At 36.8% G+C, this 19,266-nt stretch overlaps 1 protein-coding gene across 6 annotated transcripts in view; it reads right to left on the reverse strand.

The window, feature by feature from the left end:
• The window catches only part of CADPS2 (calcium dependent secretion activator 2), a 495,178-nt gene that overhangs the window by 120,168 nt on the left and 355,744 nt on the right, over window positions 1-19,266 (reverse strand). For all 6 annotated transcript variants that reach the window (XM_058529077.1, XM_058529069.1, XM_058529059.1 and 3 more), the window contains one exon: window positions 6,174-6,275. In XM_058529077.1, the coding sequence (XP_058385060.1) occupies window positions 6,174-6,275 (102 nt within the window). The remainder of the gene's footprint in view (window positions 1-6,173; window positions 6,276-19,266) is intronic.

The following is a 19,266-nucleotide window of genomic DNA, read 5'->3' on the forward strand; positions in this document are numbered from 1 at the left end:
CAAACTGTCTTTGTACAATTGTTGAAAATCAACTGACCACATCTGTGTATTTTTGGACTCTCCATACCACGTTACCTTAATTATTGACTTTTGAGCAGAGATCCTTGCCTTGTTTTTGATCTTAGGTAGAAAACAGTCTTTCACTATTAAGTATGATGTTAGTTGTAGGTTTTCCATTGATGCCCTTAACAGGTTGAACATATGACATACAATAATAATTCTTTTAATATTTTTGTTTACTAATTCTATCGTCTGTGTCATTTTCACTTTCGGCTGGTTTTTTATTCTCTTCATTGGTCATATTATACTATTTCCTTGTATGCCTAGAAATTTTTCACTGGATGATAGATCTTGTTATTTTACCTTACTGATGGCTGAATACTTTTGTACTCCTTTAACTATTCTTGAACTTTGTTCTGAAATGTCACTTACTTAAAAACAGTTTGATTCATTTTAATCTTGATTTTAATCCTCATTAGGAGAGATCATGACAGCGTCTATTCCAGGAATAATTTTTTTCCACTACTGAGGCAAATGCCTCTGAGTACTATACCTGATGCCCATGAATTAGAAGGTTTCCACTCTGGGTAGTGGAAACTGAAACTACTCCTCACCCTGTGTTAGCTTTGAGGATTTTTCTGTAATCCTTTCATATAGCTCTTTGCCCAACTTTGAATAGTTTCCTCACATATACGCACAGATCAATACTTAGCTGAAGACTCCAGGGGGATCCCCAGCAAATACCTATAGGTCTCTCCTCTCTCTTCTTTGGAACTTTGACCTGAGAACTCTGGCTGCCGTACCTTCCCTGGACCCCCAGTTCTGTCTCCTCAAGTCAGGGTGTCCAGTGGACCCACCCAGGTTCCTCCTTCCTGGGCCACAGCCTGGAAATACTCTCCTGGCAGTAAGCAGGGGCAAAGTGCTTATTCATTTGTTTCCCATCTCTCATGAATCAGTTACTGTCGTATGTTTAACGTCTTAAAAATCATTTTTTCCACATATTTTGTCCTTAAAAAAATTGTTTCAGGGGCCGGCCCTGTGGCATAGTGGTTAAGTTCAGCATGTTCCGTTTCAGCGGCCCGGGGTCAGATCCTGGGCACAGACCTACACCACTCATCAGCTGTGGTGTGGTGGCAATCCAAGTTTAAAGTAGAGGAAGATTGGCACAGATGTCAGCTTAGGGCTAATCTTCCTCAGCAAAAAAAAAAAAAAAAACAAGAAAAAAATTGTTTTAGGTGGGAGGGTAAATATCATCCCCTCTAACTCCATCTTGGATATGTAGTTTTTTTTTTGTTTTTTGTTTTTTTTTTAAGAACACTTTCTTCCACTCTAAACATAATTCTTGTCCTTCCTATCCTTCCAATACAGTTACATCATTTTTGGGGGTTAGGTCTAAATTCAGTACCTACATTATATTAATTATGTAAATGTCCCAGATAACTGAGACAGTATTTACTATGATTACTTTTTATGTGCCACTACTTTGTTTATAATTAATACTTGTCTTTGGTTTTAATTTCTTCTTTTATATAATTAATCTAATACAGCTCTAAACTCTAATATAACTAATACAATCTAAATAATACAACTCCCAACTCAATTCCAGGGGTAAATCTCAACATGTTAAAATATCTCAGTGTTTTGTCAATTTAATCTACTTGAAGAATTTTTTGACCTGCTCTAGTCAGAACTGGTTGCTCCCTAAGCTCCACATCACTTTGGGGTCTCTATGAACCATTACTATGAAGATTCCCTCCTCTCTCATACTGATTTCCTGTTTCAAGGATCTTAACTCTCCCTCTTTGTTTTCGCTTTGTCTTGGTATATTGCATTCCCCAGAAATGGAACATGGGAAGCACATCTTCTGAGGTCCTGCATGTCTGAAAATGTCATTATTCTACCATTGCCCTTAATGAAGACTTTTGCTGATACAGAATTCTAAGTTGGAAATAATCTTTCCTCAGAATTATGAAGGCACTGATAACACTGCTTTCTGGGTATCAGTATTGCTCCTCACACCAAAATGAAAGCTGCAGAGGATCTTTTTCCATTTTGTTCACTGCCTGACACATAGTAGGCACTCAATAAATATTTGTAGAATAAATCATGTTGAGAAGCCATTCTGATTCTTGATTCTTTGTGTTTCAGGATCTTCTCTTTTATCCCCAAGATTCTACAAATTCGTGAAAATACATCCTGATGGGTTTTTTAATCCTTTGTGCTGGGTACTCAATGGGCTCTTTCAATCTGAACAATTATGTCTTTTAATATTGGATAATTTTTTTTGAATAATTTTATTGATACTTTCCTACCTTCAGCCTTAACTCTTTCTGGAATTCTTATTATTTATGAAGAAACTTCTAAGCAGATCCTTAATTTTTCTCATCTTTGTACTCCTATTTTCCAGAAGGTTTCACTAACTTAATCTTTCAATAATGTATATGTATCTGTGTGTCATTTGCATACAATTTCTAAGAGCTCATATTTGTTCCTTGAGGTTTTCTTCGCTTTTTTCTTATAATATCTTCTTTTTCTTTTATAGATGCTTTCTTCTCAAACCTCTCCAAAGATATCAGTAATAAATCCCACAGTCCCCTCCCGCAATTTCTTCTTCCCTCATAATCTTTTTGTCCAAGTTGCTTTTTTTGCATATACTTGTTTTGGGCTCTGTCTTCCATAGTAAAGGCTTTTCTCGAATGTCTGATGGCCTTGGCTACCCGATCATTTTCAAAAGTGCAGTATTAAAAAACTGAATGGAAGCTATGTGCACCTAGGTGGGTACGTGGAGAGCATGGTCGTTGCTGAAGGGGAATCTGGCCGGGTTGTTTCAGTGGGAGTCTTTATTGTCCGCAGCTTTAGGACTTTCCTCTTGGGCTACTTAGAGTCCCAGGGGAAGACACTTATAATATGCCTAAAAGGTATAAGCCTGTCAGCCTGCCTGCCTGCCAGCATTTTGGGAGTCGAGTACATGAGCTAGGAGAAGGCTGTGATTCTCAGATTTCAGAAGAAACGTTTATTTAATCTCCATGTTTCCGAATATAATCCCCAACTCCAACTGTGCCTCATGTGTCCTGCCCTCCTCCACCCCTGTCCAGATACCCTCTCATTTTACTCTCTCCAGGGAATAAATCCGCAATCTCTGCCAGGCGAGGGGAGGGGCAGCGGCCTGGCTGCTGAGCTGGAAAAGAGACCTGGGGATCTAAGTGTTTCTTAAGCAGATTTATAACAAATAGTTCTCAACTCTTAATTTCTAGCAGGGCTTGATACTTGAAATTTCTAAATGTTCTGGTGATTATATAATATCAGATATCTTCTCTGTTTTCCTCTCTGCCAGCTTACGATTCAGTTTTTCCTGGGAGATTACATTAGATACCATTCATCTATCTGACTTACAAAATTTTTAACTTTTTTTTTTCCATCTTTTTCCTCTCTTACTCTTGTTGTCCTTGTGGGCTTCTGTCTTCTGAAAAATATTGTTCTGTTGGTTTTGTTAGTTTCTGTGACGAAGCTGAGCCAGACATGCATTCAATCTATCTTTAACCTGAATTTCCTCATTTATGTTTAATTTTGTTTGCCTTATTATTTTATCTATGTCTTTGAAATCCATTTTTGGAATACAGTTGGGCCCAAATAAATTTCTATACACGAGTTATTAACAGTACTGTGGTTACTTCTTTAGTGTGAGTTGATAAGTAATTTACGCTCTTTCTAAATTTTAACACTTCATAAATTTAACATTTAGTAAGCCAACATAAGTGACTAAGGAAGATCATTTGGTAGAATCCTTATGAAAATCCACATGGATAATTTAAAATTTTTGCTAAATTTGCCTATAGGCAAATTTAGCAAAATAGGGGCACCTAAAATTTTTCCTGTTTTGTTTTAATCCCATTTCCTCTTATCCAGTCTTCTATGGACTCAGGAAAAAGAAAACTGGTAAAATTTATACAAACTCTACAAACATCAAAAGAGAATATAAAAGTCAGCCCAAAATGTCTAGATCAATTCATTTCAGTTCTTGTCCTCAGTACATCGAAGAAATAAAAACTAAAAAGAACTGTAGAGTAAATCTTCAGAGAAATTATTAAAAGAGGTTTGCATATAAGAGAAATAGAGAAACAAAACTATAACAGAGAAGAAACTAATACAATAAATGATGTGGACAACTGCTGTTCCCTGCCTCCTCCTGGGTAGTTGCAGGGGCAGTGTGGGGGACTCAAACTCCCTTGGTGGGGTGGCTCTGACTAGGCTAACTCAATCACAGTGATCCCAGTGCTCATCAGTGACTGACTGAGGCAGCTAGTGCGTGGGCTTTCCCTGGCTACAGTTCAGGACCGGGCCAATGACCTATTTAGGGCAAATGAGATATGCGGGGTAGTTCGCTAGGATCTTCTAAGGAAACTTTTCAATGATCCTAAGAAAGAACCACAGAAAGAGAGGGCCTCTACTACTTCCTTTGAAGACTGACATGTATAGATGTGAGGCCAAGGAATTCTGTGGTCTTGCTACCAATATGGGGATAAAGCCAGCCCATGAAGGAGGTCAGCCACGTGAGAATCAAAGAAATGGAGCTGTGGCTACTGAATTGAAGCCTGTCTTCAAGTTCAACCTACCTGAGACCTGCAGTTAAGGGAGCATATACATGTATTTGTTTAAACCAGTTTGAAGTAGGATTTGTCACTTGCAGACGAAAGCACTGATACAAATAACCACGGAGACTTATATAGATATTTAACTGAATGATGAGCTCTGTCTCAATAATGTCAGAAAAGGGAAAACTATATTGATTTTCACTTAAAGACATACGATGATTTTAAGGGTCTCTACACAACCTAAGAGACAACACTCATAACAACAGCAAATGCACAAACATTCTTTGCAAATGCAAAAGCCTTCTTCGTGTCTCCATTTTGTTAATAGACCAATAAAAACTCGGTAGAGAACTCAATCTTAACTCTGTAAAAGTTGAATTCTTCTATGCTACCTAGAACAATGTCTCCTAATGCGAGTCTACAGGCCTTTTGGGCAGAACAATTCTCCAATGGGAGACCCTCCCATGCATTGCATGTTTAAACCCAGCACTAAATGACTGCCCCCATGCCTGGTTATTATGACAATGAAAATCTTCCCTCTTTCACTTACCCTAAGGTGGTGGTACCAGCCTCAGTTGAAATCACTAGTGTAGGGGAACAGATGCATAGCATATCCTCTGAGAATTTCTCCCTTCAATATCATTTTAAAATCACAGAATCTAAGCTTTTCATATTACAGATAAGGAAATTGTGGCCCAGAGCAACCATACACTGTTCAAACGGTTAAATAAGTATTTTTAAACTGTTAAAGGGGAATATTAACTGAGTATATTTTTTCAGTAAGTTCACATGAAATGATTCCACATCACATACCTGCAACGTGACAGACATGCTATAAGACACAATACACTCACGTGGCAACACTTTATAGGATCTAGTGATAAGAGTGACAGAAAAAGGAAATGTGTTGGCATATTTCTGTTTTTAACCATTAGATTCTGTTGAGCTAATGATAATCAAGGAAAAAGAACTGTTATCAAGATATTTATCTTTCACTATGCAAATGTTTCTTAGTATCAATAGTTAATTTTTTTGAGTAAGGAACCGTGCCAGGCACCGTGATCCTTGTTCTCACAGAATGTAAATAAAATGATAACTAATTACTTAAGAATTGTATGTCATAACTATGTGATAAATGACTGGAGACGAGTACAGGCGACAAATGCTAAAGGACTTCAGCTTTTCCATTCTTTGCCAGAGTAACTGAGAAAGGCTCCACTGTGAAGGTGGGACTTGACAGTCTCCTGGTCTGGTGATACAGAGAGAGGGAAGAATAGTCACCAGAGCTAATGGGAAGAGGCTATGCAAGGATGAGCAATGCACAAGGCAAGCGAGAGGTACAGTGGAATAATGCATATTGTATGGGGAAGGGACCTACCTAAATGAGTGGTGGAAAGTGAACGGCAGGCTGAGAAGCAGACCACAGATTGAGAACTGGGTATCATACCTGGCAGGCAATGGAGGAGAAGCTACTGATAGTTCTTGAATAGTAGCAGAAAGACAAAATAAACATTTATAGGGGACTGGAAGGTTGAGTGAAGTAAGAAAGCAAATACTTGTATTACTGAATAGAGTACATACCTGAAATGGCTTATCTGATTTTCTAAAAGGGAAGAGAGTCTTTCTTTTATCTCTTCAAATCTCTCTTTTTCTTCCACTGAAACAGTTCCAATTCCATCAGGCCTGGAAAAAAAATCAGAATCAGTAATTTTTACTCATTGAATGTTTACTTTTATATATTTTATATCTTCATATATACATATTTCCTTAAAAAATCTAAATAATTAAGGAAAAGGCATATTGGTCCACAGTATACATATTGCTTTACATACAGTAGAAATTTATTGGAGATATTTGCAGCCATTTCCTTCATATTTTGACCTGGAATGAGTGGAACGAAATTATTCTCTTTTAGACAGCCTTCAAGGTAAAAGATCACAATAAATATTTTCCAGATCTACAGAAAACAATGACTAGTCCTTGAGAATGGCAGTGAAAAGTGTTTTATTGTGGTACCAAACATTTGACCCATTAAATGAATATCCCCTGAATGGAAATATTATAAAAAATATACTGAATGCAAGCTAAAATGTCTTAACTGCTTCTCTTCCAAATAAAAATTAAGCTAAGTGAAATTGGAGATTTAATTTTAATTGCTATAAGAATCATAGAAATTTTGGATACATGAAGTGGTTTATTCTCTACTTTTTTTTTTTTGGTTAAATATGTAAGCATATAAAGCAAAATAAATATTTGAATAAAAACATATGCAGAGAAGACGGACCAGCTAAGTTTCTTTTCAAGATTTTTGTGTTTAACCAAATATACCTATGGAACAAAGCTAAGTTTTCATTAGCATTTTTAAAAGTAACTATGAAGACTGAACAGAAATCTTCTTTTACTAAGATTAGGATTGAAAATATAAAATATATCTAATGGCAGGGATTTAGAATTTATTCTGTATCAATTTCAGTATCTGGTTGTATAGCAATCATCTAAAATTTTGAAGATATAAATTTTAACTGTCTTTGTTAATACAGAGAAAAAGCTATATTAATCTCATATTCATTTCAAAATCTGTTTATGTTTCAACAAAATGAATCTTTCGCATTTGATAATCAACACCAATAATCTCCTCCCATATTAGCTAATTTTTCTAAAGATTATATTTTAATTCTCAAAGACTTATGTATTTTTCATTCCAAATTACTAATTTTTAGTGTTGATGTATAAAATAGGTAAAAATGAGGATTATGAATACAAAGAAAAATGAATGCTTAAAATAACTTTCCCAACAAGACTTTTATTGATGCTGTTTTTTCATATATACATATGTGTGTGTGTATATTTGATACTTGTAAACTAGTCAATTAGGATAAAAGCAATTAATTAAAGTTATATCTGAATCATATTGACACAAAGACCTTTTATTCATATCAAAGCATCACTTAAGTCTGAGAATTTTCTTTCTGTATACAGTAAATAATTTGTTATTTCAGAAACTCACATGCTGCTAGAATTTATGCTTTATTACTTATAATTATATTTCATTCCTAAATAGGGAAACATCAATTATTTACCTTCTGGCAGAATAATACGTCAATCACATTTATTCCATCAGAATGCATTCTGAATGTTTACTGCAGAAAAACTAATAGCAAAATATTGGTCTTTCAAAATTTTTAGGAAGGAGAAGGGAAAGTCCGATCTACGAATTACAAAGCAATGAACTACGAGCTAACCTCATCGTTTTATAATAGTTTAATAACGGATTTTTTCACATATTACTTCAGAGTCAATTCCCGTTAAGCAAATGATGTCACAAAAATCATAATGTAACCTAAGAATAAGCATTGACAACAATCACAAAAGTTCAACTGGAGAGTTCTTTATAAATTATTAATTTGGGAATTTGGGCATCCAGAGAAGCATTATAACTACATTGTATTATTACACAGAGAGCATAAAAACTCATACCACAAAGTTGCAGACAGTTATTTCACTAAATAAACCCGTGCAAACTTGATGAAAAAGAGCAAAGAACTTATCTTTATTGTTCTGATGACCGACATGGCCCCTTGGCTTTGCTCTTTGACAGATACCAACCACAGGGTTATATTGGAGTGAATTCTACCATTTGCTTCAACTATCAAAGGAGATTGTGATCCACAGTGATGAGCAAGTCATCCTGTTATATAAACTTCATGGGGGCACATCGTCTACCTGACAGGATGGAGCCAGGGGTTCAGGTGATGAAAAGTGAGACAGGAAGTCAGGGGAACGTCACTTAGTCACCCTTTACTAAGATCAAGACTGTTATACACAGCACAGGGCCGTCATTTTACTGAGTTCTAAATTAGGTACACGACTGACAGCTTAAATACAACATTTAATATTTTGGACTTGCCCTGATTCACGTCTTTATTTTAGCGTATAGACCAGACTATGTGTTAATCTGAGTTATGTGACGTGGCCTTCTATATCTAAATTATTGGGAGTAAATGGCAACTTTGCTGCAGTCAAGCCTAAAGGTAATAGCTCTTTCTAAAATTATTCTTTCCAATAAATGCAAAAACTTCCTGTGTCATTAATATCTTCCTTGTCATAGTCGTTATTAAAACAAACATAATTCTGAATATGCACCTGATACTGTGCTGTTTCATATGCATAACAACAGAGGGTGCTCACAGAAATCCTTTCTCCAATCTCCAAGAGAGGAGTCTGCTGGAGCTCAAGGAAGTTAAGTTACTTTCCCAAGGTCACACAGCAGGTAACTGCAGGAGCCTGAACTTGAACCTAGGTCTTTTGCATTCCAAAGCCAGGCCTCAAAGCCCATGCCTTATTCTCTTTCCCCTATGTTTTCACAGAAAATAATAAAGAAGAATAAAAAAAAAAATCAATAATAAAAAATGAAAACTATGTCTGAGAAGCAATAATGGTGGAATTATTTTAAATATCCTTACTTGCATCAAACATTTTCTATATTACTTGTATAAGGCAGAGAGCTTAAATATCAATAAAATTTAAAATACCACTGAACCAGTGATTCAATTAAAAAAGACCCTGGGCCAGCCCCAGTGGCCTAGTGGCTAAGTTCAGTGCATTCTGCTTTGGCGGCCCGGGTTCGGTTCCTGGGCGCGGACCTAGACCACTGTCTGTCAGTGGCCATGCCGTGGTGGTGGCTCACATACAAAAAAAAAACTGGCAGCAGGTATTAGCTCAGGGCGAATCTTCCTCAGCAATCACTCACTCACTCACTCAATCAGACTTTGACAAAGGAAGTCCTACAATTTGCTCTTTCATACATTGCAAAATATGTACTTGAAGAAGCCTTGAGAGAGACTTAAACCAGTTATATTTTTTGAATGTTTATCTAGCAGACTCAGGGTAACAGAGATTTAAAATAGCTTCCTAAGCTCAGTTTATAACTAATTTCTGTCAGCTCTACGATCACAACATACCCAGAACTTGACCACCCCGCACTTCTGCTGCTATTCCTCTGGTTCCAGCCACCCTCAGCTCTCCCCTGAGCATGGCTGCAGCCTCTTTGGTCTCTCTCCTCCAGTCTTTTCTTTGTCAGAGTATTGGCAACACACTATTGGGAGCCTTTTTCAAGCATGAGTCATACCCCTTGTAACAGTATCACTCATTGTAAAAGGCAAAGCCCTTAAAACGGTCAACAAGATCTTATACAATCCCCCTTCCCCACACTCACACTCTGATCTCCTCTACTCCTCATGGCAAGTTCCTCCATTCCACCCATGCTGGCCTCCTAGCTAGTCCTCAAACATAGGAAGCATGCTCTGCCTCAGGGCCTTTGCATGTGCTGCTTCCACTGCTGGGGAGCTCTTTCCCTAGGCACACACACAGCTTGCTCACTTCTTTCTTATCTCTACTGACATGACTCAGGATTAGTGAGGTTATCTCTAACCACCTGATGTAAAGGTGTAACCTTCCATTCCCACAGACTTCCTCTCCTTTAACACGCTTTATTGCTTGCCATTGTACATAATGCCGTCATCCAACAGGGATATATTTATTTGTTTACTGTCTGCCTCCATGCTTACCCCTAGTGCCCGGAACAGTGGTTGGCCTATTGCTGATGTTCAATACACAAATGCTAAAGAAATGAATGAATGATATATAGACTATAGAAATATCAGCTATATAAGATTATAAGAATTCATGAATTAGTAATATCACAAAAATTAGTATAATTGCTTATTAGTATTAATATTGCATAAATTATTTGGAATGTATGTTTTTATCATACAACAGTAGGTAAAATAAGAATTTTTTTGAAAAGCAAACAGAAGCAGGAATTATAGTTAAGTATTCAGGGTAAAAAGATCTCTAACAAAAGTTAGCATGTATTTACAATTAGCAGAAAATTTTTATTGTTTACTTGCCATTTCACTTATCAATGAAATTATTTGCTTTAAATCTTAAACATAAAATTTCTTTTCCTGAGATAATGAAAGTAAAAAGAATAATGTCTCTTTGACACTGACAAAAAGATGATGTTAAAATGTGGTTATTTAAAATTCTAACATAAAAGACCAATTTTCTTATTCAAATGTTAATTGGGGTTTAACTCTATGACTGATAATTAAATATTAAAGTGGTTCCAATGAGAAGGAAGGGTATTCTCACGTACCAAGACTTAATATTTTCCTTTTTCCTGGGGCCTGTAGTTACCGAAGTTACATAATTTTAATAAAAATAGAGTATTCTGTGAAAGAAGTTTAAGATATGAACAAATTATAAAACACAATTTACTAAAAAATACACCTTTTAATTATAGATACAGTCAAATAAGTCATGACATGGAACTTCCTTCTGGTACCACATAATAAGCAATTGAACACCAAATACAGCTGTGTCTATGTTAATTATACTTGAAAGGTTCTTAAAAAACAGAATTTATACAATAGAACCTTCTGCCACTGATGCTTAATAGCCTGATCTTACATCTGTCTACAGGTCACATTCTTTTTTCACAGAAACCATCACATGCACGTGTGCTCACACGCTCACACAGACACACAGACCAACCTTTTTTGAAAGGCAGATTCATCCAAAAAATAGTTCCTATACATATTAAGGCCAATCGAAATTAATTTCATTAAATTCTTCTAAGGGATGTTATAGTTTGTGCTATTCATCATTTTGGCAGATTAGGGATTTTAAAACAAACAGAAACCTTTATCTATATTGAACACCTTGTCATGATTACCAACTCCTTCTGTAAGGAGTGCAACATAACTCTAAATTCGGAAAGATGTTTTAAAAGAGGACTCAGGAACAAGAGGGACAAACAGTAATACTAATCCATTTTCTATCATCTTCGATGGCTTTTGGGGTAGTTCAGACAAGAAATTAGTTTCTATGAAGGTAAAGAATAATGACACCATAGTTCAAGAAAGATCTCAGAGGAAAAGGGTATAAAATGGGGCTGCAGAGTCAGACATCTGAACAGAAGAGTCAATGTCAATGAGAGAATCTGCCTAAATATTCAGATGTGGACTAACCTGGTCGCTTCACTTCCCTTGGCTGAACAGTTCACAATTCACACACTTTATAGCCTTTTTTTCCAGTACAGTACAAAATTTCAAAGGCCCATAAGACCAATAAAAACTAATTTTGGCATATTTAATATCCATTTCATGTTGGTAAATTTGAGTAAAGATGACCTGCTGGATGTCAACAAGTTTTAAGGAACAATACAAGTTAATGAGAACTCATTAGAGGTTCATAGTATAACCATGGCATATAAAGGAGTCTGAGAAGCCTAACAGTAAAGAAACCTGTTTAACTTTTTTAAACAGCAAGTCCCAAAATTATTTAGTCATAGGATCTCTCCACAAGTCCCACTTACAAAGCATCATTTAGTGCTGATGACCATTTGTTCCACTACTTAATGAAAACTATAACATTGTCTAGGGTTCTTTTCTCAATCACTATTATCACCTGGACAGCTTCTAGGTACTTAAGGGATAAATGTGTCCTTGAGTTTATAATCTCTGGGAGTCTGCATATTGCCTGGAACAGAGTGCTCAGGAAGCTTGTGGGTTGAATAATACACTCGAGTTAACATTGTATAGAAAAGTCTGGCAAATTGATGAGATAGATTTCTTTCACTCTTCCCCGTCAACCTCCTTCCTCCCCAACTCATCACGTAAGTTTGTTTGCCCTGCCAGTTCGGTGGTTTGTGGTAAAAGATATTTTGTAAGCAATGAGCGGAAAAGGACAAAGGTCATGGTGCTTTCGAGTTTCTTACAGGTTTCTTTTCACCTGCCCTCTCCTATGAGGAATGTATGACATCTTCGCTTCCTCTAGAGAGAGTGAGAAGGGGAGAGACATCTAGAGGGTGGAATTTCCGAATTGTCAATTCTGCCTGCAGCTCTGCAGGCGAAAGTCACTTTGCACTTCGTGTATTTCCCACCAATATCCATTTGTGAACAGAATAAAAAGGAGAGGAAGACACAGCACCAGAATTAGAAATGTTGGAAGATGAGGGAGCAAACAATCTTATTTTTGTTGCCTAACCTGCAACCCCTCTTATTGTTTCATTTGGATAGTCATATATTATATAATCAGTGTCCTTTAACTTCACCTGAAATGCTAAATATCCAATAATTCTCCCTCTATATGTTCACTGAGATACAAGAAACAGATTTTCTATGGGAAAATATTTTGAAAATAAAATTTTAAAATCATATTCTCTTTTTCTAAACACTCCTACCTCCTAATCTTTTCCTTATTTGAATTTTCTACTGCATTCTATTTTCTTTGGAGGTTTTTAAAAAGATTAGACACTTCTACAAAAAAAGCAGTAATCTGACTCTATGAAGATATGCGATCTTGTGACTTAGTTTCTGTGTTAAGGTTGTGATGGGCAGCCAGGTCAAGGGCAGTTATCAAGGTGTTTGATAACTGGCCTCGCGGGAACCAAACTAAAATTATTGCTGCACACAACTCTAGAATTCAATAAAAATGAAATTTTGAGAGAATTTTAAAATAAAAATAAAGAGAATTAAAGTTGGTAGTGTTCTCTTATATAAATATCACCTTTGCCCCATACCTAATGTTATTATTTTTTAAAAATAACCTGTTTTTTAAATTAAAGGACTATATACACATCATAATTTGGGAGGAGAAATCCAGAAAAACACAAAGACAAAAATTAAAATTTCCTTAAATGTCTCAGTCAGAAATAACTGGTAATATATTTTGTAAATACAACTCTAGTCTTCTTTCTGTAAATCTATAGATATGTCGTACATTCTAATTTATAATTTGATTCTTTTAATGAAGTGTAAACATTTCCTGACAACATTTAAATATCTTAATACACGCTTTTTAATGAAGTATGATATTTCATTATATGGCTGTACCATAATATACTAATCCAATACTCCATTAGTAGAAATTTAGACTTTTTTCCTCCATTTTTTTCCTACTATAAATCTTGCTGCAATAACTAATCTTACACTACTTATTTTTAACCCATCTCTGATTGTTTCCTTGGGATAAATTTCTGAAAGTGTATTGTCAGGTTAAGTGGTGCTATGGCTTGAGCTGTGTCCCCTCTGAAAATTCATATGCTGAAGGCCTAACCCCCAATGTGACTGTATTTGGAGGTAGGGTTTTTAGGGGGTAATTAAGGTTAAATGAGGTCATAAGGGTGGGACACTAATCTGACAGGACTGGTGGCTTTATAAGAAGAGGAAAATAAGATCTCTCTCTCTCTCTCTCCATTATGTGAGGACACAGAGAAAAGGCAGTTATCTGCAAGCCAGGAAGTGAGTCCTCTCCACAACCCGACCACTCAGACACCCGGATCTCAGACTGCCAGTCTCTAGAACTGTGAGGAAATAAATTTCTGTTGTTGAAGCCACCCAGTCTATGGTATTTTGCTATGGCAGCCTGAGTTAAGGCAAATAGTATGATATTTTCAGGCAATTGATACATATTACAAAATCGCTTTTTAAGAAAGCACTTTATCAGCTTATACTCTGACCCATGATGCATAAAATTATTAATTTCCCTGCAATCATACCTATTTTTTTCAAGCAACATGAAACATTTACATTATTTGACACATACTTGGCCATAAAGAATGTCTCAAGTCACGAAGAATCAGTACCATATAGATTACATTCTCTGAACACAAAGACATTAGGTTAGAAATCAGTTTAAAATAACCCTGTGTCAAAAAGAAATTAAAATGGAAAGTTAGAATTAGTTAGAATTTTAATCAAATATTAAATAACAAAATTTATATATGTAGCAAAAGCAGTACTTAGTGGGAAACTTATAACCTTAAATGCTTATGTTAGAAAAGAAGAAAATCTGACTAGTAATGAGATAAACATCTAACTTAGGAAGTTAGAAAACAATAGCCCAAGAAAGTAGAAGGAAGGAATAATAAAATTCAAGACAAAATTTAATGAAATGGGTGACTACAAAAGGGGGCACACAAGGGGACTTTTAGGGTGATGGAACTGTTCTCTACGGCACTAGCGTGGTGAATATCACTCTATGTGTTTGTCAAAATCCACAGAAGTATAAGAACTATATAGCTCAGAGTGAACTTTACTCTATACAAGCTTAAGGAAAAAAACTTTATCAATTCGGATGTTGAGGATGGAATGCGTATTTTGACAAGTGACTCTAATCACATTGTATGACATAACCTCACTAAAGAGACAGTGGCGGAGAAAAGAAGGTATCCTGTTGAACTTTGGAAAACAGTGTTTTGACTGGAAACTATAAGGCTAATGACTAAAGGACCTGTACACAAACACTGTAATTAGTTGGCAAATTTTGAAACTGGCTTTACACGTATACTGGGGTGAACAAACAAGTAAATGGACGGTGGATGGTGGAAGCCAGGTTTCTCACTGTTGAAGACAGCAGTTACAGATAAGCAAGAAAGGAAGGCTAACACGAACTTTGTGGTACTAGACTAGAGTCAGAGTCATCAGTATGAACTCATAGGTTAGTATACACACATATGTCCCTTAGCTCTGTCCACTAAGAGGGCCTGGAAACAATGACATCCCAGTAAGAATGAGCAGATCCATATCCCAATCTTGGCTTCTAAATACCATTCTCTAGTAAAAGAATCAAGGCTCTTTGGAGAAATGGCTGATTCTACGGCTGAGGCAGGGAAAATACAAGATGAGCTCAGAGCATGTTTTACTATCAGAAAGTAAAAAAGTGCTCAAAACAACAACAAAAGGATAGAGCACATCAATGGGAATCAGTCTGAAAGAGCTCTTAGGCTCAAGCTGGAACAATTTGAGCAACAAAATAAAGTACTATCGGATTATAACCCAAAGTATAAAGTAACTACATATGAATCTGTAATGATATAAATAAATGGTGGACTAAATAAATAGGGGAGAAGAGACAAATCTTCCTTGCAGAAAAATTCCAAATATGTAGCTAGTTTTCCTTCCAGGAAGTGGGGTTTAATTCCCCTTTCCCCTTGAGTGTGACTTGGATTTAATGACTTCTTCCAAAGAATCGAGTATGGAGGAAGCAAAATAATATCTTTACAGTGGAGAAAGCTGACAAATACTACCTTAACCAAGTGATCAAGGCTAATAGGGCCAGTGATGTCCAGTGATACCACATCCTCCCTGACAAGAAGAAACGAGAAGGTATTTCATCTCTTCAAAAGCCTATAACCCCAGTCCAATCATGAAAATGTCAGACAAAGCCAAACTGAAGGATGTTTGACAAAATACTTGACTAGTACTCCTCAAAACTGTCAAGGTCATGAAAAACAACGCAAGACTGAGAATGCCACAGATCAGAGGAGACATGACAACTAAATGCAATGTGGTATCCTGAGTTGGATCTTGGAACAGAAAAAAGGATATTAATTAAAAAAGAAATGAACCAGTGAAACCCAAATAAGGACTGGTGGTTAGATAGCAGCAACGTGCCAATCCTGGTCGCTTAGTTTTGACAACTGTGCCACAGCAATGTTTGACGATAACATTAGAGGAAACTGAAATATAGAAACTCTCTATGCTATCTTTGAAATTTTTCTGTACATTTAAATTATTGTAAAATAAAAAGTTTACTTTTAAAAAAATTAATGAGGGCTGGCCCGGTGGCACAAGCGGTTAAGTGTGTGAGCTCCGCTGCAGTGGCCCAGGGTTAGCCAGTTCAGATCCCGGGCACACAGCGACACACCACTTGGCAAGCCATGCTGTGGTGGCCTCCCATATAAAGTAGAGGAAGATGGGCATGGATGTTAGCCCAGGGCCAGTCTTCCTCAGCAAAAAGAGGAGGATTAGCAGATGTTAGCTCAGGGCAGTTCTTCCTCACAAAAATAAATAAATAAATAAATAAATAAATAAATAAAAAAATAAAATAAAATAAAATATTAATGAAATGGAAAACAAGCAATAGAGTTCAACAAAGCCAAAAGTTGCTTCTTTTATAAGACCAATAAAATTTACAAACTTCTGATAAGATGGGTTGAGGGGAAAAAAGAGAGAAGAGGTAAAAATACACAATATTAGAATGAAAAAGGGGAAATATTTGCAGATAGAGCAAAAAGTATAAAAAGAACAAATTTGAACTTAATATCAATGCATTTGAAAACTTAGATGATATGCACTATTTACTAGAAAATCATAACCTGACAAAACTCACTCAAGAAATAAATGGAAAGACTGAATAGTTCTTTAACTGCAAAATAAACTGATGCAATAAAATCTTTCCACAAGACCCCAAGCCCAGATGGTTTTAAAGACGAGCTATTGATAAACTTAAAAAGTCATTCCAATCTTCTACAGAACAAGTGAGAAAGCTTCCCTACTCATTTTAGATGGCTACTATAACCTGGATACCAAATCCCGACAAAAACAGTGTGAGAAAGCAAAGTAACAGGCCAATCTCATGCATCAACATAAATCTAAAAATCCCCAAACGACTGGCAACAGTGATGCTAAATGGTACAGATATACACATACAGCTTTTTGTTTTTGCTTGTTTTCATGTAACAGCATTACATATGAAGTTCCACTTTAGTATGTTAGAAAATTACATGGAGATCCAACTCAAGACCCCAAGCTCTTTTCCACACCTAACTCCAGATGCTAAGAAGGCCCTAAAGGTCCCAAGCTGAAGGAAAGCTACGTCAGAGGAGTAGCTTTTGCTCCTGTTCATTGTTAACCTGATCTATATTCTAACACATACTGAAAAATCCCTTTGCCTTGTCTCTTCCTCAGTGATTTACCTTCCTCAGGCTCTTTTATATGCATTGTTTCAGAAAAACCCAGGAGTTGTTTGCTGTGAATGAATGGTGTAGAGGGAAAACAGGGGAAATTGATTAGGTGACCTTAATAACTATCCCCCCTGTTACAGTCTTGCCACTTACTTACCTTAGATGACAGGATTCTTGGCTCCTACTTTTGGCTATGTCCTTGCCACTGCCCCATTAGGCCCACAATGTTTTCCAGCTACAGGAGGGGCTGGGATGGAATAGGGGGAGGGGAGATCCCAGAACCTCACCACAGCTCCTCCTGATGATCACGGACAGTAGGTGACGTGAAGCTCCTACACGGTGCTTTTCCAGTCTCATCTCCCTGCTTGAGACTTGTCTAGAGTAGGCTGCTACAAGAATGACACTCAAAGTTCACCTTTGCACTGCCAGTCTTCTATAGCACCATTCCCAGAAGCTTATTCAATTACTATATTGTACGTATAATATCACCCCTTGATATTTAAGCAATATTTTATCATTTACAAAGGGTTTACATAATTTGACCTATTTACACCCCACATCAGGTAGGCAGCATTGATATTAGTATTCACAATGAACAGATGGGAAACTGAGGCTCAGACAGGACCAATTGCTCCAAATGAAATAGCTCATAAGCGGAAGAGCCGGGACAGGAGGACAGATGTGCTGACTCCTGGTAACAGTGCTATTTCCAACATACTAAGTCTCCCCCCACCACTGCTCACTATCTTTCTGTTTTTGTCTGTCTGGTTTTGAAAGGCATAATTGTCTTGCTTTAGTATTGCACGAGAGTTTGGGTGGGTATAGATGTTATTGTTGGGAAAGTTTGATTGAGGCAGATTTGGGGTTGTTGTACAGTTTCTGAAAGAATCAAAAAAGAACCCTCAGTGTATATTTAAAAACCACTCATTGATAACTGGCCCTTCCACCTTTGCACACGTAGCAAGTAGGAGGAAATCCGTCAGATCAGCCACATTACATACAGATAACCTTGCTTAGGACATTTGATCTGGTTGCCCACCTGCCCCAGAAGTCAGTCTCTAGATTCACAATTGTTGTGACATTTGTACTTAATTTCTCTAACTCATATATCAAAGACTCGAATTAAGAAGTGGTAATGAAAATTCTTGATGAGCCTATTTGATGACGTTGTCTATGATTTTACCCAAAAATGCATCATTGTCTATAAAATTACAGGCAGGAAGGTGAGGCATAACTTCTAAAGTGACAGGTAAGAGGAAATGTTATCACCTGTGAAGACGGAGGTATCGTGACATGATGATTTGATTGACACCCTTGAAGGTTGCCTACTAGTCTGTGTTATGATCTGGAGTCCACAGAAAAAAGAGATTACATTATATACAAACTATAGTCATGTTGTACTCCGTACCCTGTACCTGAAAGCTAGCCCATCTGAGCTGGCCTTTGTCAGGTATGCAGCAGCTCTGAGAGGCCCTACTAAACTACAGAAGAGTCAGTGAATACAACGCCTATCTTACAGTAAACTGGGACATAAAAGCTATTTTGTGTTGCTGCTTTAGTTTCTCCACCCTCAGCCTGACTTAAAAAACCAAGATGTATAACCACACATATCAACCTAGAACTCTGCCCTATAGCGCATTGTCTCTGAAAGACTCTTTTCTCCCTCCTGTCCGTACTCAGCGGCACTACCGCTGAGTGACTGGCTGTGGTATTCATGGACGCGTGTGGCTATCATCCTGCAGGAGTGTGTCTGTTTCTGTCCTTGACTCACTTTTTTCTTTCTTCCTTTCTTTTTCTCTCTCTTCCTCAGTCTTAGTACCAGCCAGAGCCTTTTCTGTTGAACTCGATTCTTTTATTTCTGAAACACTCAAAGAGTGCTATTCAGAGATGTGTCTGCACAGAAGGAACACACCTCGAGAGCTC

The sequence above is a fragment of the Diceros bicornis genome, chromosome 3, assembly GCF_020826845.1.
Source record: "Diceros bicornis minor isolate mBicDic1 chromosome 3, mDicBic1.mat.cur, whole genome shotgun sequence".
In the NCBI taxonomy this organism is placed as follows: domain Eukaryota; kingdom Metazoa; phylum Chordata; class Mammalia; order Perissodactyla; family Rhinocerotidae; genus Diceros; species Diceros bicornis.